At 44.8% G+C, this 26,382-nt stretch overlaps 1 protein-coding gene across 2 annotated transcripts in view; it reads right to left on the reverse strand.

Moving 5' to 3' along the window:
- rhpn2 (rhophilin, Rho GTPase binding protein 2) overlaps positions 1-25,633 on the reverse strand; it is a 29,506-nt gene extending 3,873 nt beyond the window's left edge. The window contains exons 1-13 of one of the 2 annotated variants that reach the window (XM_048231967.1): positions 25,436-25,633; positions 21,349-21,464; positions 13,524-13,652; positions 9,630-9,705; positions 8,992-9,069; positions 8,687-8,811; positions 5,988-6,154; positions 4,285-4,472; positions 3,658-3,814; positions 3,279-3,398; positions 2,787-2,987; positions 2,445-2,491; positions 1-53 (exon numbers count right to left, since the gene is read on the reverse strand). The exon at positions 1-53 is cut by the window's left edge and continues 94 nt beyond it. In XM_048231967.1, the coding sequence (XP_048087924.1) occupies positions 1-53; positions 2,445-2,491; positions 2,787-2,987; positions 3,279-3,398; positions 3,658-3,814; positions 4,285-4,472; positions 5,988-6,154; positions 8,687-8,811; positions 8,992-9,069; positions 9,630-9,705; positions 13,524-13,652; positions 21,349-21,464; positions 25,436-25,504 (1,526 nt within the window). In that variant the 5' untranslated portion in view covers positions 25,505-25,633. Of the gene's footprint in view, positions 54-2,414; positions 2,492-2,786; positions 2,988-3,278; positions 3,399-3,657; positions 3,815-4,284; positions 4,473-5,987; positions 6,155-8,686; positions 8,812-8,991; positions 9,070-9,629; positions 9,706-13,523; positions 13,653-21,348; positions 21,465-25,435 lie in introns of both variants that reach the window. The other variant, XM_048231966.1, reaches the window with a different exon arrangement.
- Positions 25,634-26,382: the final 749 nt, after the last annotated feature.

Raw genomic sequence — 26,382 nt, forward strand, 5'->3', positions numbered from 1 at the left:
ATGGTGCGGGGGGCGGTCCAGCGCTGCTTGGCTGAGAACACCGACAGTGGGCCCTGGAACACAGGAGCAACGAGGGTTACTACGACGATGCAGCACCATGGCAACCCTGATCATGGTAACCCTGAGACTTGGACAGCATAAAGTAACTCCAACAGCCCAGATCGACATACTCTTTGCATTGAGGCAGGTTTCAACTAGCAATTACTGCACACACACACACACACACACACACACACACGCACGCACGCACACACGCATACACATACACACACACACACACAGAAAGCCATACCAATCTGCCTTTGTCACCCTTCTCCTCCCTGTAGAACAATTGTCCATTGAGTGGAGGCTTTAGTCAGAGCTCAGGTATTCATGAGGTGAAGTTTAGTTTCTTCTTAGACCAGTTCCTCCAGTGCCCAAATCAACCTGACAGGCTGTCAGACTGTGTGTCTGTGTGTGTGTGTGTGTGTGTGTTCCATATTAGCAATTATAGGAAGCATGTTTATTTGGAAGAGAAGATGCTTCCTATACCCTTGAATCTGTAAACTCACGATAGATTGCCTAACTGCTTTAATCTAAGGGATTTTTCAGAAGATTTGATTCATAATGTAACTTGACTTGTAAAGTGAAATCAAATAAAGTATATAAAGTGTGTGCGTGCGTGTTTGTGTGTGTGCGTGTGTGTCCTTTTGTGTGTGTGTGGGTGTGTGTGTGTGCCTGTCTGTCTGTCATATTCCAGTGAGAATGGCTGAGGACGTGCAGTGCAACAGTGGCTTATCTCCACTCCTCTGCAAGATCTTTAGGGATTACTCCTCATGAAGGCCACTGAGGGGATTTCTCATGTCTTAGATAGAACTGACCACACTGCAGCTGGCTCCAGTCACACACACACATGCATGCACACGCATGCACACGCACGCACACACACACACACACACACACACACACACACACACGCACACACACGCAGACACACACACACGCACACATACACACACACACACACAGAAAGCCATACCAATCTGCCTTTGTCACCCTTCTCCTCCCTGTAGAACAATTGTCCATTGAGGGAGGCTTTAGTCAGAGCTCAGGTATTCATGAGGTGAAGTTTAGTTTCTTCTTAGACCAGTTCCTCCAGTGCCCAAATCAACCTGACAGGCTGTCAGACTGTGTGTCTGTGTGTGTGTGTGTGTGTGTGTTCCATATTAGCAATTATAGGAAGCATGTTTATTTGGAAGAGAAGATGCTTCCTATACCCTTGAATCTGTAAACTCAATGAGCAGATTGCCTAACTGCTTTAATCTAAGGGATTTTTCAGAAGATTTGATTCATAATGTAACTTGACTTGTAAAGTGAAATCAAATAAAGTATATAAAGTGTGTAAGTCAGCAGAGTTTGTGTGTGTGTGCAGGTGTCCTTTTGTGTGTTAGGGGTGTGTGTGTGTGCCTGTCTGTCTGTCATATTCCAGTGAGAATGGCTGAGGACGCAGTGCAACAGTGGCTTATCTCCACCTCTGCAAGATCTTTAGGGATTACTCCTCATGAAGGCCACTGAGGGGATTTCTCATGTCTTAGATAGAACTGACCACACTGCAGCTGGCTCCAGTCACACACACACATGCATGCACACGCATGCACACGCACGCACACACACACACGCACACATACACACACACACACACGCATATGCACGTGTATACACATGCACACACGCACATGCATGCCCACGCACACACACACGCATTGCTCCTCACTGGGTTACTTACATATTATTACAAAGACTTCTCAAACCACCACTATAACAGCACAGATGGAACACACACACACACATCCACATGCAGATAGAACACCTGTTCTTCCGAATATTTTGCACACACACACACACACACACACACACACACGCCATCTAGGCCACTGCCTGAACACTTGTGAGTTCAGAGTAAGGAGATGTCCTTAAGTATAAGTATAAAGTGTAGAGCCCGCAAACCCAGCTAGACACACAGCCTGTTTCAATCTGCTGATGTGTCTGTGTGTGTGTGTGTGGTTTAGGTGACATAACATCAGTCACATACACACACACACACACACAGACAGACACACCCACACACACACACACACAGTCCCTCTTCCCTCTGCTGGTTATTCATGTTAGAGTTGACTTTCAAGCGATTCCAAAAGCAGCACACAACCCCAGAGCACGGAGCCCTGGACAAGGAGATGGACACACACACACACACACACACACACACTCACACACACACACACACACACACTCTCTCACACACACACACACACACTCACACTCACACACTTATTCACAGTCCATCCAGCGGTCGCTCTGTGCTTGTGTGCTGCTTTGGGATGGAAGTGTGTGAAGCTGCAGGTTAATGTGAAATGGATTAGTAGCCCACATACCAGCCGATGGAAAAGGTCTGTCACTTTCACCTTAGTGGACCCTGGGAGCTCCATCTCCGCCTTCTGCTCCGTCTTAGCTGAATACGGGAGGACAAGAGACACAGCATGAGACACTTCAATCGCTGCAATCAGGGAGTTTTCTCTTTTGTGATAACACACAACGATGAAAAGTGTCAGTACATAGATACACACACACACGCATTCTCTACAACAACACTCGTCACACACAAACACACACAAACACACACACCCTTGTGAACACAAAGATACAGAGACACAAAACATACACCAGACAAAGGTCAGCTGCTGATGTTACACAGATAGTTTAGTTGCCTTATGATATCATCATTCACCACACACACACACACGTACAGTTGATGTCGGGAGCCTCCATGTAGTCGGTGAACTGGTCCTCGTCCTCGTCCTCGTGCAGAGTGAACTTGGCGAGCGAGCGTCTGTGTGTGGCCTGCAGGATTTCGTTGAGGATGTCCAGACGTCGCAGCTCCCCGCACAGACGGAAGATCCGCAACGCCTCCTCGTGCTCCAGGATCGCACGCCGCAGGTGAGCCTTACCTGTGCACACCACAACACAGCCGTCAGAAACAACACACACACACACACACACACACACACACTTACGAAGACACACACTCATAGCAGTCAGTAGGATCTCACAGACACACACTACACACACACACACACACACACACATATTGAAGAGACACTTACAAACACACAAACACACACTACAGCAGAGATACTCAGAGCTACTAATAGGTACTCAGACACAGTGAAGGTCATGTAAAGGTACTCAGACACAGTGAAGGTCATGTAAAGGTCATGACCTTTGCCCTCTGGCCTCACCGATGCGCTCTCGCTCCTTCTGGCTCTTGAGGATGTCCAGTGGAGGCTGACCGTCCGGCATGGCGTCGTACAGCTGGGAGAAGGCCTTCTCTTGCTGGTCCTCATCATCACTGGGACTCACTGAGCATAACACATACACACACACACACACACACACACACACACACACACACACACACACACACACACACAGTCAGAACCAAACGATATCCATTAAACTACAACTATCACCAGGATTTCTCTTTCTCTTTCTTTTCATCTATTCTCTCCATCTGAGTGTGTGTGTGTGTGTGTGTGTGTGTGTGTGTGTGTGTGTGTGTGTGTGTGTGTGTGTGTATGTGTGTGTGTGTGTGTGTGTGTGTGTGTGTGTGTGTCTTACCCTGATGGTCGAGGAGTGCGGTGGCGGTAAAGTAGTGAGCCAGTGAGCGGTAGTGGCTGGTCTTGACCTGGGCCATGGTGGACCAGAACAGGGGCACGTTGTCTTTGATTGGCGTCTGTATCATAGACTGATGGGCGATGTCGTACATCTCACTCACCTGAAAGGGAGTGATGTCACACACATTAATAAACTCTGGCCTGAAGACAGTGCTTGAATTGGACATTTTTTGGACATCATTTCAACAGAGCCCAGGTGACCAAGGCCATTTGAGGCATTGTTAGCTGATTTTCTCCACAGAGGTAAAGCCCAGCCGAACACGTGACCTAGAGGAAATGACATACTGTATGTCCACATAAGCGTACTAGAGGAAATTACATACTGTATGTCCACATAAGTGTCCTAGAGGAAATGACATACTGTATGTCCACATAAGTGACCTAGAGGAAATGACATACTGTATGACATAAGCATTCAAAAGATTATCGCTGGAGTGAAGGGGACAGACTCAGGCCAGGCCGACGCCCATTTGAATGAATCCAACTAATGAGGGCTGAGCATCCAGCCAGTCAGTGAACTCAGACCCCACCCAGCGGCCACATCCCCCTGACTTGTCGAGCCCTGCCGTACCTTGGCGGCCTCCTGGGCCATCTTGAGCAGCAGGAGGAAGTGGTTGCGAATGCCGGGCAGGGCGATCTTCTCGTACACACACTCCTGGATCTGGGCCAGCATCATGCGCATCAGCATGCTCAGCATGGCCGGACTCATGTCGTAGCTTGGGGTGTGTGTGAACGTCTCCTTCAGGTGGTGAAGCACGCCTGCACACACACACACACACACACATTAACATGGAGTAAAAAATCCATATGGGTTGAACAGGTACCCACACACACACACACACACACACAGTATACACACGGGAGAGTTCAGATCACACACACACACACACACACCCACACCTGTCTCATATAATGACCCTTCAGAAGATGTCTCTTTCCAACTGATGGTGTATTGTTGACACTGAGTACTTGTGCCACAGCAGCTGGCCTTCACTAGAGCTTAATTAGTGACTCTCTAATTAACAGCACTTGAGCTGCTCGTTATGTAAATGCTGTTACGACACACACACATATATTACAGCGACATACGGCACATCTACCTGCTGCTGACGAAACACACACACAGACACAGCACTCAAAGAATCCTCCATAGAAATGCATTGGGCTAGTTTGTAACGCAAACATGGCAGTAGCCTCTACACATATCCCGCAGGACCCGCCCCTTCCTGTATGCCTCCCCATTCACCTGAATAGGAAAATAGCTGCCCGATAACTACCCAAAGTGCGTTAACAAGATGGCCACTGAGTTGCCTAAAAGGACTTTGACACATTTGATTATTTTATTTGGAATGACCAATACTGATTAAAACAACACAGCATCCGAGTATTGACAAAGAGCCTGTTATGTTTTACTTGACAATATAAACATTGTGCTAATAGTCACAACCACATGAATAAATAAATAAATAGGGTATGTATGTTAAGGATAGAGGTGGCATCGCCTTTTCCAAACATTCAGACTGAGACTGCCTATGATTGCTGACACAGAACAGTATGTGGCTAATTGCTTACAGGTCTTTTTACTCAGTGCAAGCCTCTGACGCAGTCTGTGCACTTAGGATAATCAGTTGTGTGCTGTAACCACACACTGCTAGAGCATTGTTAATGGCTGGTATTTTAACACTGCTAAAGTATTGTTAATGGCTGGTATTTCAACACTGCTAAAGCATCGTAATGGCTGGTATTTCAAAATTTTCTCAGAAAAACACAGGTCCATGTACGCATCAAAACAACAACCTACTCCCAGAATGAGAATGTTTTTAGTCAATGTTTTCAACTCCAATGTGTGGGGTGTTCGGGATTCTCTAAGGACACTTCTTAGAGCATTTACATTGTTATTCAGATTTGAAAACCACTTAGTTGTAACATTTGTTGTCTTGTCTTATTTGGGTGTATTGTACTTTGTCCAGAAGCTTTGTGCAGCAGCTGACACACACACACACACACACACACACAGGATGAACAAAAGAGCAGACTGGTTTGGTTCAGATTCTTGGTCCCTGGAGGGGTGTGTGTGAGGGTGAGGCCAGGTGCGGACAGGTGTGTTTTGATTTACAGAGGAGTTACCTATTACACAGTAGAGAAGGATGTGGGTGTTCCTGTCTGACACACACACACACACACACACACCTTCCAGTGGAGAAGGATGTGGGTGTTCCTGTCTGACACGCGCACTCACACACACACACACACACACACACACACTGGTCTGACCTGTGGCTCTCTGGAAGGCTGTGATGGCCTCATGCAATCCAGTGTTGGTCTGTCGGTTGCAGCGTGTGGCAATCTGTGTGTAGAGGGCAGCCATGTTGAACAACACGCTCGCACGCTCCAGAGAGACATTTTGCTGACACACCGGCACGCCTGTGAATGTGTCGTACCTGCAGGACACACACACACATGATATTAACACCAAGTTGCTGTGATAAATGGTCTGTGAGAAACTTAACATTGAACTTACATGAAATGTAATCATATTTGCATTCTGCACACATCTCTGCATACCAACTCTTCACTCAACACAAGGCAAACCGTATATTACAATAAACAGCAGACATTTCCGAATATGAGGATATAACGCATGCATCTGTACAACAAGCGGTTCCCGAGTAATCCATTTTTTAAATTGCAACAAATTTCTACATAGTCTCCAACTTTGGACCAAAATTATAATGTATATATATAACTATTTAGCCTAAAGTATGTCAGTACAAACATTTTTGTAAATTACTTAGCCAGAGTATCCCACCATCATGGTTCTTATATTGCCAGATGCCATAATATAATATGACATCTGACGCATGTTATATTATCACTAGGGGTCGACCAATTATCGGCCGGGCCGATATTTAGCTGGCATTTTTATAATAATTGGTATCGGTCATTTTTTCCACCGATAAGCCGATATTGAAATGGATAAAGAATGAAACGCGCTACTTTGTCTGTAAAGCGTCTCTCACTCCCTGCATTTGCTACTCTGTGGTCGAGAGCATTGTCCCGCCCACTACACCGTCTGATTTGTTAGTTAACACGAATGCAGCCAATCAGGATCGAAGACTGAACACAGAGAAAGTTTAGGATTCTCACTAGCCTGGGTGTTCCCATGCTGCCTTGCGCGCGATTTGAAGTGGTGGCGCTAGCCAGGCTAGACTCTCACTGAGGCAGAGTGTAGATGGGCTTCAGCTGTACGGAGCTATTTTTCGAAGGTAAGGAAGGTACCTTACATTGCTGAAGTTGCAATAAATCTCAATCATCTACACTGAAGTTACAAAAACACCACTTTGGACGCTATTGTCTCTTTGATCCGGATCAATAAGTAAAGCACCCACTTCCTTCATTTAGCGAATTCCCGATTGATGCACGTTAGTGAGTTTAGCCTAGGCTACTAGTTAGCCTACAAACTCGGTGCTGCGCTTGCCGGGAGTTCTTTTTGCCTCTGCCTCGTCCATTAATTGTGAATAACGGACACCTCGGGTTGACGCTTATCCCTAGGCCTACATAGACAAGTCCTAAAAATGCGGTAGCTTAACGCCAAAAGTCTAGTTGCTCCTTTTTTGAAACGGACTGTCAGAAAATACTAGGCTACAGGCACCCAGGGCCAGCCGTAATTTAATTCGACCTGAAGTAGGCTAGCCTAAATCGCGGCCTGAGCTGGCTATTAACGTACCTTTTAGGCTCACCAAAGTGTAGCCTACACTACACATGGACACAAATTGCATGCTTAGATAGCCTAAGAACTATTTTTAAACTGTTTTGTTAAACTGTTCAACCGTAACACTTGCCATCACGCATGCACCTCTTCCTCTCCTCTCTCGTGCACTCACACCGCGATGGCAAAGCATCCTCTTTGTGACAGGTCCTTAACAAGCACATAGCCCATTGTGTAGGCCTAGTCTGAAAATAATTGCTATCACTCAGTTCTTGGATTAATATATTTTTTAGGATTTACATGTGATGCAAGTTGAGAGACAATTGTATATCAAAAGAAAAGTTTGCATAATTAAATGCTTTTGAGTGAATTTTTTGCAGCATTTCGCCTTTACTATCTACCCCCCTTTTTGACAACTGACATATCGGTTTTACATATCGGTTATTGGCCTCCTGTTTTGGTAATAATTGATATCGGTATCGGCCCTGAAAAAACCATATCGGGTAGCAGATATGGGTGTCAGACTGTCCTGAAAAAGGAAGATGTAGCACGTATAGATGCCCATGATAACTCAATGACCAATATGACTAGCTTACTCAGCAAATATGCTTTGTGGTTGTGAACTTATTGCAGTTTCATCATAACTATTCCACCTGTGTGTGTATGGTTAAAATTCTGAAGCACAAAATAATTTAGGCTACAGCACAAATATTTCCAACCATATATAAAAATTATTAAGTGAAACCCCTGAATTTCTTTTCAAAGTGCACCAGATTGATGCATTTAAGCATTCAAATATAAACATTTTCATACAGGGGAACATGTCCCCAGACCCCCCCTAGGAAGGCTTGTGCCCCAGTGCAGATCTAGACCTTATAACACCCCTGATCTATAACGATTGAGCGGACCCTGGAAGATGTTTTTGATGGGCAGTAGAGATTGAACATGTAAAGAAGTGTGCAGGATCAGTAATTTTGATGTATGAAACATTTAGTAGAAAAGCCCTAAAGAAAGGCACAACCTGCCTGTTAACATCAAAGGTAAACAATAATAATCAAAGGTAAACAATAATAATAAAGTAAGTGAATTGTAAAGTATTTCTCTTTGTTTGAATAACTACTCAACCCTACCTTATACACACAAAACACATTCAAAGTCAATGACAAAATGACTTTTGACATTCAAAGTCAAAGTCATTTTATGGCACAAAAGCCAATTTAACCACTGAGTGTGAGTGTGTGTGTGTGTGTGTGTGTGATTGTACCAGGTGAAGAAGAGTCCGATCTGGCGGTTGGGGGTGAAGAATCTGCTCTCAATCAGGGCGAGCTGACTGAAGTAGTTGGCCAACAAGTCAATCCCCTCACCACTTCGACTAGGGGTACGACACGCCTGCAACACACACACACACACACACAGACACACACATGAAATGAGCATGGCTGAGCTGAAATAACAATGTATGCTTGCTTATGTGTATATGTGTATAGACTATGCATCCAAGAATGTGCATCTATCAGAAGGTCTCTCACTCTCTCTGGCTCTCTCTCACACACACACACACACACACACCTGTCTCTGGTCCATGAGGTCAGCGATCTCATCTTGAAAGTCATTTCCATCCTCACTGTAGTGCTCAAGGAGGAAGTCCTGAAAAGGAGAGAAAACATTAATGCACACACACACACACACACACACAACCACACACACACTAGGCCCTTGCTCTTCACACTCATACCACTGGTGACATTGAAAATTTTCCTCAGGCTATAGACAGTGCCATGGTTATTGCAAAACACGTACACACACACACACACACACACACACACACACACACACACCTTGACATTATCATGTCATAAATAACTGGCAGGAAGTCCAGCAAACCTGTTTGACCCAATTACGCAAAGTCTATCTGCTATCTCTCTCTCTCTCTCTCACTCTCTCTCTCTCTGGCCGTTTTCATAATCTTTGATGTCTCTCCAATAATAATATATACATCTATAGTAAGAGATATGCTTGTGTGTATGTGCATGCGTGTGTGTGTGTGTCTGTGTGCGTGCCTGTGTGTGTGTGTGTGTGTGTGTGTGTGTGTGTGTGTGTGTCTGTCTGTCTGTGTGTGTGTATATGTATGTGTGTGTGTGTGTATGTGTGTTTGTTTGTTTGTGCGTGTGTGTGAGCTGCCGTCATGTATGTTGGTTTGTTCTTACCTTAAAGGCCACTGCGAAGTCCACATCCTTTGTCTCTTTAAGACCCAGGGCAATCAGTGGAATACTGGCGCTCTCCCTACACACACACACACACACGCACACACACAAATGGTCAGCTCTAAATAAAAGTGTAAACAATCACTAACAGGCATTGTGATCCATTCTCTCACACCATTTGCTGAGGTGGTCTGAGACCCATTTGAGCCCATATGTCTTGTGGCGTACACAGCAGGGGTGTACAGGTTCGTTAGGTTCCATACAGACGTGTACTGAATGTACCAAATGCAGTCTCTAACAGTAATCAGCAGGAAGGTTCAATACAGACATGTACTGAATGTACCAAATGCAGTCTCTAATGTTAATCAGCAGGAAGGTTCAATACAGACGTACTGAATGTACCAAATGCAGTCTCTAATGTTAATCAGCAGGAAGGTTCAATAGACGTGTACTGAATGTACAAAATGCAGTCTCTAATGTTAATCAGCAGGAAGGTTCAATACAGACGTGTACTGAATGTACCAAATGCAGTCTCTAACAGTAATCAGCAGGAAGGGCCATGTTTCAAATTAGAGTTCCCACACAAACATATTAAGTGGTCTCTGGCTGTACACCTTGAACACGCGTGTCTTGGCTCACCACCTAACACACATTCTAAAAACAAACAGGCCAATAGACACTATACTTTTATCTTCCTAATGAGAAACAATTCTTTCCAAGGTAAACACGTGTGTGTGTGTGTGTGTGTCTGTGTGTGTGTGTGTGGGTCTCCTGGGCTGCAGTAGCAGCTGTGTTTAACCTGGTCTTATCTTCATGACCGACTGATACCATGGAAACAACCTTCCAACACAGCACTCCCTCTCTCTAAAACCACCAACACACTAAACGTTAACACACACTCTACTACACCAACACACACTAAACACCAACACACACTCTACTACACCAACACACACTAAACACCAACACACTCTACTACACCAACACACACTAAACACCAACACACACTAAACACCAACACACACTCTACTACACCAACACACACTCTACTACACCAACACACACTAAACACCAACACACACTAAACGCCAACACACACTCTACTACACCAACACACACTCTACTACACCAACACACACTAAACACCAACACACACTAAACGCCAACACACACTCCACTACACCAACACACACTCTACTACACCAACACACACTAAACACCAACACACACTCTACTACACCAACACACACTAAACGCCAACACACACTCTACTACACCAACACACACTCTACTACACCAACACACACTAAACACCAACACACACTAAACGCCAACACACACTCTACTACACCAACACACACTAAACACCAACACACACTCTACTACACCAACACACACTAAACACCAACACACACTAAACGCCAACACACACTCTACTACACCAACACACACTCCACGCCAACACACACTCCACCCCAACACACACTCCACCCCAACACACACTCCACGCCAACACACACTAAACCCCAACACACACTCTCTCCCAACACACACTAAACCCCAACACACTCTCTCTCTCTCTCTTCTCTGTTGCTAGTTGTCATTTAAGGGTAGTATGTTTGTGCACTCATGTGAAACTACAGAAAAGAAAACACTTCATGAAGACAGACACACACACACACACACACACACACACACACACACACACACACACATGATGTGAAGGATAGAGTAAATGTGTGTGTTGAGATGACTGAGTCCTGTGACAGTGACACATGTCCTACATTCATCTATACATCTGTGGAGAACCTTCACCTTTCCAGTGAAACACACACACACACACACACACACACACACACACACACACACACACACACAGAGAGAGAGAGGGGAGGGAGAGAGAACAGGAGAAGGTGAAAAGGAGAAAAAGAGGTCGAGAAGAAGAGTTTGTTCTTTGTGTCTCATGAGAATAATAATGTATTGTGCCTGGACACCTGCAGCCAAAATCACACGAGAACACACACATCACACACGCACATACAAACATACAGTGAGAGTAAGGGTGTGTGTGTGTGTGAGAGAGAGAGAGAGAGAGAGATTGTGTTTGTGAGAAAGAGAGAGAGAGAGAGAGAGAAAGAGAGATAGAGATTGTGTTTGTGAGAAAGAGAGAGAGAAAGAGATTGTGTTTGTGAGAAAGAGAGAGAGAGAGAGAGAGAGAGAGAGATTGTGTTTGTGAGAAAGAGAGAAAGAGATTGTGTTTGTGAGAAAGAGAGAGAGAAAGAGATTGTGTTTGTGAGAAAGATAGATGCGAAAGAGAAAAGTGTGTGTTCATCCTAAAGGTGTATCCTGATTGGGCAACACCCCTCCTTCAATGACATCATCTGTGAGAAGAGACTAATCTGTCCTTATGGTCAGTACCTCTTGAACCACCGAGCCCAGATAACAGCCCTGACCATTCAATCACAGAGTGCCAGATAGCAGCCCTCACTCAGTACTATGAGTAGGCCAGACAGGCCGATAGCAGAGCCAGATTAGCATCCCTGAGATTAGCTCATCAGTTCATCTGACAGCTGCAGGACAGGATCTTCAGAGGGGCTTCCCCGAAAGGCAAATCAACTTCCTCCTCTTTTCTCCTCCCTCTCTCTTTCTCTACTCTCCTCCTCTCTTCTCCTCCTCTTTTCTCCTCCCTCTCTCTTTCTCTACTCTCCTCCTCTCTTCTCCTCCTCTTTTCTCCTCCCTCTCTCTTTCTCTACTCTCCTCCTTTTCTTTCTACTCTTTATGTTACTCCTTTCGGTTCTCCTCTCTCCTGTACTCTCCTCAACTCTCTCCTCCTCTCTTCTCCTCTACTCCCCTTCTCTCTTCTCCTCTACTCTCCTCCTCTCTTCTCCTCCTCTCTTCTCCTTTCTCCTCTTGTCTTTTAGCAGGTGATAAGATATGTGAACAGACCGAGCTGGTCATGTGTGGTGAAAGTGTGTAGGTGGACTTGACCACCTGTGTGTATGTGTGTGTGTGTGTATGTGTGTGTCTGAGTGTGTGTTGGGTTTCAACATGTGAATGAGTAGAGTGTGTTTATCCCTTCTCAGAGCTGTCACAACATCAGTGTCCTCATTTCAACACATCCATCATAGCTTCGGCCTCCATCAGTCACCACTGTGTATGTGTGTGTGTGTGTCTGTGTGTGTGTATGTGTGGGACTGAGATGTTTATCTGAGCCTCTCGTTGATCTGGTTCAACCAGTTTGGTTCTGAGGGCCCTCTTCTGTTTCTTTTTGTTTCAGCAGTGTGTGTGTGTGTGTGTGTGTGTGTGTGTGTAAATGCCACTCTAATTAAGGCATGTTAGGCTGCCCAGCCTCCCTCTGCATTCCACAGCGCTGTGTGTGCTTTCTTTGGAACCAACTGTTTTCTTTTAACTCACAAAACCCCCGACAAGTTACACACACACACACACACATACAATACATACACAAACAAAGACATACTAACACATGGATACATGAAGACACACACTTTATCAACAAACAAGTCTACACAAACACAATCATGTGTGTGTGTGTGTGTATGTGTGCGCGCATGTGTGTGTGTGTGTGTGTGCGCGCATGTGTGTGTGTGTGTGTGCGCATATGTGTGTGTGTGGGTGTGTGTGTGGGTGTGGGTAGGACGGATGTACAAGTGTGTGTGTGTGTGTGTATGCCTACATATGTGTGTGTGTGTGTGTGTGTGTGTGTGTGTGTGTGTGTGTGCATCAGAGCTAGTGAGCTGAGCGGTGCAAATATATCCCACTCCTCGCTCAGGTGGCTGTTCACTCGGCCGCTCCTCCAATTTCGTTTCATTCATTCATTCATTTCATTTTGTGTGTGTGTGTGTGTGTGTGTGTGTGTGTGTGTGTGTGTGTACTCACTGGACGTTCTGGTAGACCTCCACGGAGCTGTTGAGGCCCTCCAGCTGTTCCATGAGGAGCTGCAGGTTAGAGTTGACGTAGCTGAGCTCCAGCAGCACGCTCTCACGCACCTTATTATTGGTCGTCGCCCTGGAGACAGGAGCAGAGGGGCGGGGTCAATACTTGTCACTCTTATATATATTTGGCTTGGAGTCAATATAAAACAGCAGCTGTCTTTTATAACATAGCCCTTCTCTCACATGGCAATGATCGCAATTAACACACACACACACACAGGCACAAACACTATCCAATGGAGGCTGCTTCCAAATGCACCTGTAAATATACACACACATACTGTACGTACACACACACACACTGGGGATTTGGATGGAAAGTTTTTGGATGCACATAAGTGGAAAACCACTTGCTAGTGACAGGCCAGGCATGTAAACACACACACACACACACACACACACACACACAGACACAGACACACACACACACACACACACACACACACACACACATACTCTCACACACACACACACACACACACACACACACTGTGTGTGTGTGTGTTTTAGGAAGTCCAGTAATATCAGTTACAGAGGGCAGGTTAGGGGTCTGGAACCAGCGTCCCTGGCAGGGCTTAACACTGGTCAATGTTTACCAGAGAGGTTAAACCACCACACACTATTACCATGCCCTTCACCTGTGCCCTGTGTGTGTGAGTGTGTGTGTGTGTGTGTGTGTGTGTGTGTTTGTCTGTGTCTTTGTGTGTGTGTGTGTGAGTATCTACATGTCTGTGTGCGTGTGTGTGTGTGTGTGAGTGTGAGTATCTGCATGTCAGCAGTTCTCCTGTGGTCAGTAACAGTAGAGTGTGTCCACTCCACAGAGTTACTCACTAATCACTCCTCCCTAACCACTGCCAGACTGGTGAGTTCTGTTCCGCGTATGTTCCGTTCTGTTGAGCAATTACAATTCTGTCACAGACAGTTCTAAAGAACCCTTAGTTCTGTTGAGCGATTACAATTCTGTCAGAGACAGTTCTAAAGAACCCTTAGTTCTGTTTAGGTCTGAGGTGCATTCAAATGTGCAAACATAAATGAATGTTTGCAATGTTCAAACAGCTTTCTGTTTGACTTGAGTTCTCTGCAAATGCTTCTGAACATAAATGGAACTGTTCAGAGAAAACATGTCTGACCAAAGCTCTCCACTGCTGGCCCAATCAGAACACACCTCTGGCCTTTGTGCTCTGTTTCTGTTGTTTGTTTTGATAAAAATGACAAAAGCAAGAAAGAAAGAAAGTAAGAAAGAAAGAAAGAAAGAGAGAGAGGGATGAAATAAGAAAGAGGAATGTAGAAATGCCAGAAGCACCTGCCATCTCCTAAGGCAGAGCCAGGATGTATAGAGTGATAGAGATGGAGGGGGTGATAGAGTGATAGAGAAAGGCCAGAGAAGAAGATAAACCTAAGAATGAGGTCAGACAAGGGGTCTGGTTCTCCTCACTGAGGTTTCCACACATCCATCTATCCATCCATCTATCAGCTCTCCTCATGACTTTAACAGAGAACACACACACACACACACACACACACACAAAATACAACTATCTATCATCTCTCCATACCATAACAGACATCACACCCACACCCACACACACATACACATTCACACACACATACCCAGATACAACTATGTATCAGCTGTCCATACCTTAACAGACATCACTCACACACACACACACACACACACACACACACACACACACACACACACACACACACACACACACACACACAGCATCTATCAGCCCTCAACTTCACTGGTCAACTCTGGGTGATACTCCACTCTCATTGGTCAGCTCTGGGTGATACTCCACTCTCATTGGTCAGCTCTGGGTGATATTCCATTCTCATTGGTCAGCTCTGGGTGATACTCCACTCTCATTACATCAGATTTCCGTTTGACCTGTTAGCTCCAGGATCCATCTTGAACATTAGGTGTCTAAGAATGGGCGTGACTAGAGGAAGTCCTTTTGACTGTTGAATCACAACACAGTTGTCGTGGTGACACAAGCAGATGCCTCGCCAGAGGCCACTGAGACGCATGGCTACAGGCCTGGGGGTAGCCAGTCCAGTGTGTGCGTGGTGGTGTGTGTTGGTGTGTGTATGTGTGTGTGTGTGTGTGTGTGTGTGTGTGTGTGTGTGTGTGAGTAACTCTGAAAGCTCAGACCAGCAGGAGTCTCACTGCATCTCACTCTTGCTCTAGTGTGCAGCCAACACACACACACACACACACTAATGTATCCACACAAACATATGTTCCAATAGGTTTTTGTTAATACATACAGAGGCCAAAAGCACACTGTCACACACACACACACACACAAAGACACACACACACAGACACACACACACACACACACAATAATAGGCATTTATGACCCAGACTCCTGTTTTCCAGCCGTCGGTCCAGCGTGTCTGTGCCAATGATGTGTGTGGTGCAGCGGGTTTACAGGCTGTGTTTGACTGCAGCCAACACCTTTGAAGTGCTCATAAAAAGAACATATGTATATTTGCATACACACACACACACACACACACACACACACACACTAGTAAGTACGGAAGTGGAAGTGGAAAGCCCTAAGGCTTTTTCCTTCACTCTTTAAACACCCCACAACCCCCTACAGCTAAGCATTTTGCTTTCTGCCCTCTTATGTTTTTCTGTCCCTCCTCAATGTTTTCAATGCCAGTGAGTCATGCAGCCCACACCTCAGCACGCACGTATACACACACACACACACACACACACACACACTCACACATATAAATACACTATCACACAAAGCTGAACCTTTGTGAGTAAAGGAACTGCAGGCATCTCGTATCCTATCATCACTGGCAGGCAGATAGACAGACAGACTGACAGTCATGCAAGTGTCACAAGGTTGGTTCGTTCACCACTCACGGGCCTCAAACCCGCCACCTTGACACACACATTGGCATGGGAGACGAACGCTCTAACCACTGAGCTAAAAGCCTAGACTTCCAACTCAGCGGTTAGAAGCGTTCTTAAGGTTAGGGCTGTGAGGATTTACACGGGCAACTAGCACGCTAGCTCAGTCTGCCTCCGTTACACAAGAATTGAGAGATTTGGCATTCAGAAGTTCTTTCGGCTTCAGTATGGCATAGCATGACATCCTGACTGGGCGATACAACATGCACGCATGCACACACACACACACACACACACACACACACACACACACATACATGTTGGCTGACGTCATTTGCCTGACAAATGAGGTGGCGGTGTGACCTCTACACACACACACACAAACACACACACACACACACTTCAAAGACACACAACACACACAATTAAATTTGTTCAAACACCATCATACACACTTTAGCCACACCATTACACATGCTATCAATCAATCAATCAATCAATCAATCAATCAAATGTTTATTTGTCACATACATTATACAGGTAGCCTATAAATGCAGTGAAATGCTTGTTCCACTGACTCCAAGACTGTGCAAAGGATATATGTATAGACAAGGAAGAAGAGTAAAGAGATAAAGTCCAAAGTGTTTAGGCTGCTGTACTGTATGCTGGTGCTCCTGCTACAATCCTCATTTAAAATCCTGATAGCCTGGGGGTAAAAACTTTTCCGCATTCTCTCCGTGTTGGACTTCAGGCAGCGGTAACGTTTCCCAGACCGTAGGATAGTGAAGAGGCAGTTGTTGGGGTGACTGGGATCCCTGATAATTTTCCTTGTTCTCGACTGACATCTCCTTAGGTAAATTTCCTGTAGGTTGGGTAGGGCACTTCTGGTGGTACGTTCAGCTGATCTTACTACTCTCTTCAGAGCTTTACGGTCTAGCTCAGTGCTATTTCCATACCAAGCTGTTATACTGCCAGTGATAACACTTTCAATGGTAGTTCTGTAAAAGTTCTTCAGTAGTTGTTGAGGTAGCTTGAAGTACTTGAGGCGTCTGAGGTGGAAAAGACGCTGATGACCCTTTTTCACCAATGAATTAATATGCTTGGTCCAAGTCAGGTCTTCAGTAATATGGACTCCAAGATATTTAAAACTCTCTACCCTTTCCACTTGAGAGTCATTGATCATAAGTGGTTGATACATCTTATGCTGATCACGCCTGAAATCTATAAACATCTCCTTGGTCTTCGTAACATTCAGGAGGAGGTTGTTTTCCTGGCACCAGTTGGATAACCTGTCTACTTCATTCAAGTAAGCCTGCTCATTGTTCTTTGAAATGAGGCCAACTACTGCTGTGTCATCAGCAAACTTGACAATGATGTTGGAATCATGTACTGCTGTACAATCATATGTGTAGAGGGAATACAACAATGGACTTAGAACACATCCCTGTGGCACTCCTGTATTGAGAGTAAGGGATGAAGAGATGTGACCACCCACCCGCACGGCCTGGGGTCTGCCAGTCAGGAAGTTAAAAATCCATTTACACAGAGATGAATTCAGTCCAAGATCTTCCAACTTAGTGAGTAGTAATACAGGTTTGATTGTATTAAATGCTGAGCTAAAATCTATAAACAGCATTCTCACATAATTCCCTGCCCTGTTTTCAAGGTGGGCTAATGCAGTATGCAGTATACAATTGATGGCATCATCAGTAGATCTATTAGTCCGATATGCAAACTGCAAGGGATCTAGATTTAAGGGCAATGATGAGCAGATGTAATTTTTGACCAACCTCTCAAAGCACTTCATGGCTATAGACGTCGGAGCAACTGGACGGTAGTCTTTCAGGCCAGCAGGATGTGAATTCTTTGGCACAGGAACAATTGTTGATCTTTTAAAACATGTTGGTACAGTTGACTGAGCCAAAGAGAGGTTGAATATTTCGGTGAATACAGGAGCAAGTTGATCTGCGCAGGTTTTGAATACTCGTCCAGGAATGCCATCTGGACCTGCCGCTTTTCTGGTGTTCACGCTCCTAAATGCTCTCCGCACGTCATGCTCTGAGAGCGTCATGAACGCAGTCTCCACTGGGCCTGACAGGACTGACACACATTCAACATGCGCCTGAGTGATGTCCTCCGCGATTTGGTCAAATCGCGCGTAGAATGTGTTGAGATCAGTGTTGGCGGTGTTAACCACGTCTCAGTTAGGCAGAAGATGTTACAGTCACGTATGTCTCTTTGGTATTTCAATCGTGCCCTTATGTCATCCAGCTTATTATCCAGAGATTGGACATTGGCTAATAGGACACTTGGCAACGACGGGCGGTGAGCCCGAGTTCTGAGCCTGTTTCGGACTCCGGCACGCTTTCCGCGATGTTTTCTCCGCTTGCATCTTTTGAAGTTGGTGCTCATCGGCATTCCTGAGAATTTCGCTCGGGCAGATTGATTCTGTCAAAAAGTCCATTGTTTTCCAGAAAACCAATGTCAATCAGTGCCTGGCGACTATATGTTACACGACCCAGTGCAGTTGGTGTAAATAAATAAAATAATGGAAAATATTAAATAATAGCACAGTGTGGTAGGACCCACAGTGTGGTAGGTAACACCCACAGATGCTTACACCCCAACCTGATGAGCGCTCTAACCACTGAGCTAAAAGCCCAGGCTTCCAACTCAGCGGTTAGAAGCGTTCTTAAGGTTAGGGCTGTGAGGATTTACACGCGCAACTAGCATCACCAGCTAGCATACACCAGCCCCAGGTCAGTTACCAATATTAGTTGTGCAGAAATATAGCCCGTCTTATACACATCAATGTGTATAATTGTAAAGATTTGTATTTTGTAGATTTGTATTTTTGTATTTGTATTTGTATTTTTGTATTTTTTATTATTTCATATTTAGTGTAGTCATATCAGAACCTGAAGTAGCCTACAATCCAAATGCAAGCATGAAGCTTCAGAGTATTACCTTTCATTTGAGGCAAATATTATGCTGTGGGGTTCATATGCAGTAAGCATTTGATTGCCAGTATGCATTTTGGATAACCCAAAGTCCTATGGGGAGTTTTCATAGGGCATTTTACCAAATGCATGAGCATACCTTGGCAAATAGTGGTCTAAAGTACTCATGTTGTCATTCTATATTGATCTACTTTTGCACACAGCATGACAAGACCTAATGCTAGGACTCATAGTCATATCAAGTCAAGACCTAGAGGGCTGAAATGTGGTCAGTTCAAAGATGCTTGTTATCGGGTAGAAAAATAAAAGAATAATCTAGCCTTTGTAACTTTGTGACAGTACATCACACAGTTATTCTAATTGTTTTCCAACAGTGTCTCAGCTTTCCAAAAGAGAGCAGACGTTTGATTATTGGCTAGGAAAAAAGAGAGCAGACGTTTGATTATAGGCTAGTATGTAGGAGCAATGCCCTCCTAAGTCAAAATGGGGCAAAAGTATAATTTATAATTGTTCAGATTTGCAAAAGAAATGATTTGAGACATGGCACTGACAATTCAATAATGGGCCTTTTCACCACCTCTGAGCATCCACTAACCTGGACCTTTTAGGGGCTTTCCTCTCAGGGTGAATGAGAGGATGTTAATTGCTTTTTTACCAGACATTTTTGAATACAGATGCAATGATTAATGCATCCATGGCCAGGATATAATTATATAATATGACGTGATTTTAAAAGTGACCTATAACAATAGGCAATGCAATACACTTTCATTTGTTTAGTGCTAATAAAATGATTAAGCCTATTTGGAGAGAGAGATGTTTAGAATGTGACAATATGTCAGTCATCGTGTGTACTTGTTCTGAGCAAGTGTTGTCAATGAACAGGCTGTGAAACTGTTGGCTAAGTTACAGACAGTCATGAACAACTGATGCTAATTATCTTGGAAACCTTCTATAGCAGCAGTCACGTTGTCATTGTTTGTGTCAAACAAGTTGTGGATTTGTTGTAACATTAAAAGATGACTTACTCTGTGCTGAAACCATGAACTGATGCTCGAAGCTCCAAGGTGAACGAAACTTGGAAGAAGTAGGTAACAGGTTCACGTTCAATAATTCACGTTCAACAATTCACGTTCAACAATTCCAGGAAAGAGCCCTGCTGCTATCATACAGCATAAAGAAACATCTTTACCTCTAAGCTAACACCCACAGATGCTAACACAGTGTGGTCTAGACACACGCACATACACACACATACACACACACACACACACACACACACACACACAGACCTGCAGATGCCACCCACTAACAAAGCGGCTCCTGTGGACAGTGAGGTCACTTGTTGTCTTTTAGTCTTTTAGTGCAGATTTGAGTCTTTTAGCGCATCCTTTTATCAGCACTGGAATGTGCAGGGTTAATCTGCAGTCTCTCTCTCTCTCTCTCTCTCTCTCTCTCTCTCTCTCACACACACACACACACAAGGTTAAGCTGCTGGCCTTTAAGAGGTTTGGTCACGGTGGGTATATCCAAGCCAAGTGCCAGCCCTGACAGCCCCACACTGCGTATCTACTGTCTTGGTGTCTGTCTCTCATGATAATTGTCCAAGAGCACACATCCATGCTTACACATCCATACACAAACTGAACCAGAGGAACACAAGTGTGTGTAGACGTTCAGTCCTTACAGCCATAATGTTATTAGCATGTACGTTAGACATGTCAGATCATCAGAGAGAACGCCGACCGAAAGCTTAAGTAAAAACTTCTTTTGCACAGACTAGTGTGTGGATTTTTCTTTTTTTCTTCCGTCCTTTATAAGATCATCAGAGAGAAATTCATTAGAGTTCAAAGCAAGCACACACACTTATTTCTTGAAGGAGTGAGAAAAATGTGTGTGTGTATGTGTGTGTGTGTACATACTTGAGAAGATTCTCTGCTCCTGCTCTCATTCTCATCTGCTTGATGATCTGCTGGTTGAGGGTGGCCCTCTGATTCTGCAACTTACTGCGGCCAGTCTGAGCCAGTGGGTTGCAGCCCTGCACACATACACACACACACACACACACACACACACACACACACACACACACACACACACACATACACAAACGAAAAAGAAAAACATATGGTTAGGACCAGTATGCCACAATAGACTATAGTATGTTGTAAATGCTGAAGGCCTGATATTCTACTCTAAACAAAACAGGACACACAGAGGACAGAGGAACAGGGAAACAACAAGAGGGGGAGTGACACAACATATCATGTTCATATCATATCATGCGTGTGTGTGACAGTGCCTGTGTGTGAGTGTGTGTGATCTCACAGGAGTATGATAGCACCAGAAATGTGATCATAATGGGTGTGGGTGTGTATGTATGTTCTGACAGGAGTGTAAGATAGAGCACCATCAGTGTGGGTGTGTATGGTTATGTCACATAATGAGTGTTCAAGGAGTATCAGGCACTAGTTTGTAATGCCAGCACTGTGTGTGTGGGTGTGGATGTGTGTGTGTGTGAGGGACGCTAGCATGTAATGTCAGAGCTGTCACTCATTTTTCCACAGCACATTTGCATGCACAGAGATGTCAACACCCAAGACATCTGAAGCTGACACTCTCTTCATGCACACATACACACACACACACCACTCTCCCTTCAGCAGATACAGTACACTCAAAACGTTCTCTTAAACATACACGTAACTCATTCTCTTAAACATACACACGTTCTCTTAAACATACACGCAACATGTTCTCTTAAACATACACGCAACACGTTCTCTTAAACATACAAGCAACGCGTTCTCTTAAACATACACACAACACATTCTCTTAAACATACGCAACACATTCTCTTAAACATACGCACAACACGTTCTCTTCAGCATATAAAGGCTTAATGTTCTCATAATGAGATTACCTACATGAATCTCCAAACATGTTTTTAATATTTTCTAGACCAGGGGTTCTCAATTTCTTTGGTTCCAAGGACCCCTTTTGGGGCAGAACATTTTCTGAGGACCCCCTCATAACCGTAGCAAGTAAACATGGCATTTGTATTCTCTGAAGTTGTGTCCAAGTTCACTTTCCTGTGTTTTCTGACAGGTGGGTAACTTTGTCTATTGTCAGTTTTGGATTTTGCATCACTTGTTGACATGGACTGACTCAAACATATCTACACATTCATCAGCTAGCTACTGTAGGTGACAAATAATCAGCGCTAGGCAGCAGAAGGAATGTGGGTGGGAGCAAATAGACATAATTTGCTTGTTTTATGGGTGAAAAGGGGCGTCATCTGTAGATATGAATTTTTAAAACGATAAACCCTCAACTTTATCATTTAAAGTACATTATTTTTGGCTATGGGTTCCGGACCTCAAGGGATCCCCAGACCCCACTTTGAGAACCCCTGCTCTAGACCAACTGAAGGAACCCATATTCTCTAACTCCACTTGAGGTCCTTTAGCTCTAGAAGTCAACTCCACTGACCGGTACTGGACGGGCTCAGTGCAGAGTGACCTAAACTTCTCCGTCTGTCTAAACCTAGATGGAGGTTGACTTTGTGGGCCTGACCTGTCCCTAGTGTGCTGTCAGGGTCCCTCAGGTCAGGATTACATAAACTGGGCTCTGTGAAGTCGTCTCGAACTCGCATTACCTAACAGAATTCAGGGTTCCAGAACTGTGAACAGCCAATCAGAGCCCGGCGTAGCTGAGCAGAACGCTGTCCTCGTTAGCAGCCCCTGCATGTACCCTGGACGAGCCACAAAGCCTCGGGAGAGCCACAAAGGCTTCTGGGTAACGAGCTCATGCCAGCAGATACCTCTAAACAGGCTGCTAATGAACAAGCCTGGCACAGAGCACTGCCAATGACGACGAAGCATGCTCAGTCGTGGAAAATATGGTGGTAGTAGTGGAGCCATAGAGCATGCTCACTGCACACCTAGTTCAGTAGTGGAGCCATAGAGCATGCTCACTGCACACCTAGTACAGTAGTGGGGCAATGGAGCATGCTCACTGCACACCTAGTACAGTAGTGGGGCAATGGAGCATGCTCACTGCACACCTAGTGCATATGTGTGTACATGATGAGGCTCTCCTGTCTCTCTGAGCGTGCTTGCATGTGTGTGTGTGTGTGTATATGTGTGCATGTGTGCGTGCGTGTTGGATGTTTCTTGATGATTATAGATCTCTCTCCTCTACAGCTGTAGCCCTGGGCTCCTCTTACACTCTAAGGGAGGACACTCTACATGAGGACATTTGGATTTGTGGCTTTGGCCTGGCCCACAACACACACACACACACACACACACACACACACACACACACACACTGCGTCAATGAACCGCTCAACCACTGTCTGAAGGGAGGAAAAAAACGTTCAAAATCTCTTTTTTCCACTATTCTCTCTGTCTCCCTCTCATCTCTATGTCTCCCTCTCTTTCTTCTCTCTCTCTCTCTCTCTCTCTCTCTCTCTCACACACACACACACACACACCGAACCCTGGAACACAGCTCCGCAGGACACACACGCATGTCCTGTCACCATGCACTGCTGGGTGACAGAGAGATTTCATCACTGCATTGCTGCCTCACAGGTTTCACCACTAAAAGTTTATTTTAAGCAAACGCACACACACACACACACACACACACACACTTGAAAGGAATGTGTTGAAAACAACACAACTTGCGTTGTTTTAACACATCTCTGTGTCCAGATAGGGACAACAACAGAAGTTTGTGTTGTTTCCTTTTTTTAATTTGTTACACAAAATGTGTTGAAAACATGTTTTTTAACATCTCTGTGTCCAGATAGGGACAAAACATTTGTTTTAAGAGTACACACACACACAAAACCACTCATTCCCTCATCAATACATAACATACATTATACTTCAACCTCAGCAGTGCACACACATTTAAAGAATATAAGAGGCTACCTTCTGCTTCAAAATAACACACACATGCACACACACCTCTGTATTCTCTCCAACAGCACAGAACAAACACCATCACACACTCTCTCTGCACTGCCCTGATTGTTTTAGTCTACTTTTTAAATCCAAAGTCCATATTTTCTCATTTTCACACATATTTCTTTTATCGTGAAACACCTGTCCTCGCTGACTAACCAGGTGCACAAATATTGAATTTTCACAGAATGGCCCGCCACTGACTATCATACACACCTAGACTTGTTTTTGAAAAATGTCCTGAAACTGTAAGCCTAACCCTCTACATTTTGTAGCCTACCACGTAAGTAACTAAACGCGTCCGCTCACCCTGCTGGCCCGTTGTCATCACCGAGGGGCTGAATGACATGACTGACGAATGAACTGGAGCAAACCCGCCGTGAGTTGATTCTTCAGGAATTCGGCGGTGGGGGCGCGTTTACAAGCCCGAGATCGGGCCGTCTGGCCACCCTGCTATGGCAACTGTAGGCTCGCGTCTGTTTATGAATAGACTAGAATCGACTCTGATAAAACAAGAGCCACACCGCAGATGAGCACATTAGTGATGTTAAAGTTGGCACTAAAAAGATGTAGACACCGTTAGACTAGAATCCCCTATCACACACTTATGAAAACAAAACAAAAAAACATTTCCCGACAAACGCTGCCCACTTTCAACATCACGATGTCCTAAAAAAAAGTAAATTGTAGAACATGTTGAAGAAATTTATAGGCCCTACGTTTGATAGAACTACTGGCATACTCGTTGTATGCCTAATCAGGCTTTTTAATAGGCTGTTCTCGAAAGTTTTCGAAGGAGACAGTGATTTGAAAGCTTAACCTAATTCTCTCGCATCTGGCACCGTTGCTCGCCAGCGCTTTCGCCTCCGCTACAAAGAACAATAAGAGATCGGAAACCTTCAGGGAACAGAAGAATGTGTGAAGGAAACAATAGGCTACGGACAGACAGCCACCAAAACTAGCCAAGCAAGTTCAGGTATCAAAACTCAGCACATCAACGACACATACAAACACAGAGGGAGAGAGAACAGACCTTTTTAAAGTAGCCGTTCTCCACGGCCCCGTTGGCCTTGCAGCCGTTGGGAAAGATAGCGTCCGTCATTTGTGCGCTCTGCTTGTCCTCGGAAACGGGAAACTCGCGGGTGCGCCTGAGAATCAACAGGTGCGTGTCTTCTCGACCATAAACCGTAAGCAATCCGCTGTTCGTCTCCTCGCGCTGAATCACTCGTCTTTCTGCCCAATTCTTCGGACTCACTGCGAACTCTTCACCAGGCCCCGCCCCGAAAGCATGACGATTTCGGACAGGGCGGGTGTGGCGCAACGGGAGGATGCATTTCTCTCTCTCTCTCTCTCTCTCTCTCTCTCTCTCTCTCTCTCTCTCTGGCTGTCAGAGGAAAAAAAGATAAGTCCAGCTCTAAATGATCAGAATGCTTCAGGTGTGTGTCCCTTACGAAATGGAACTACTAGGAATATCATAGTAGCCCATTTTGGGACAGAAATGTTATAGGAATCTCATTATAGGAATATTTACAGAAGAACTATAAAACTATACTGTCGGAACATTATAGAGGATTATACACTACGATAGAACCAGCCTACTATAGAAATCATATAGTATTACTATAATTACTATTCTTGAATTTCCCCTGGGGATCAATAAAGTATCTATCTATCTATCTATCTAGTTCTTTTTTGTAAGTGGCATGTGTGTGTTGTGTGTGAATGTGTGTGTGTGTGTGTGTGTGTGATTAGATTATTTGATTATTTTTCTCTCAGTGTTAATCCCTCTTCGTTGATCATCCCCTGCTCATCAATCTGCTTCTGACCGTACGAGATCTGGGACAGCCTGAGACAGAGCACTCACATCAGTGTCTGTGTGTGTGTGTGTGCGTGTGTGTGTGTGTGTGTGTGTGTGTGTGTGTGTGTGTGTGTGTGTGTGTGTGTGTGTGTGTGTGTGTGTGTGTGTGAAGTGCCTTCTCA

The sequence above is a fragment of the Alosa alosa genome, chromosome 21, assembly GCF_017589495.1.
Source record: "Alosa alosa isolate M-15738 ecotype Scorff River chromosome 21, AALO_Geno_1.1, whole genome shotgun sequence".
Lineage (NCBI taxonomy): Eukaryota > Metazoa > Chordata > Actinopteri > Clupeiformes > Clupeidae > Alosa > Alosa alosa.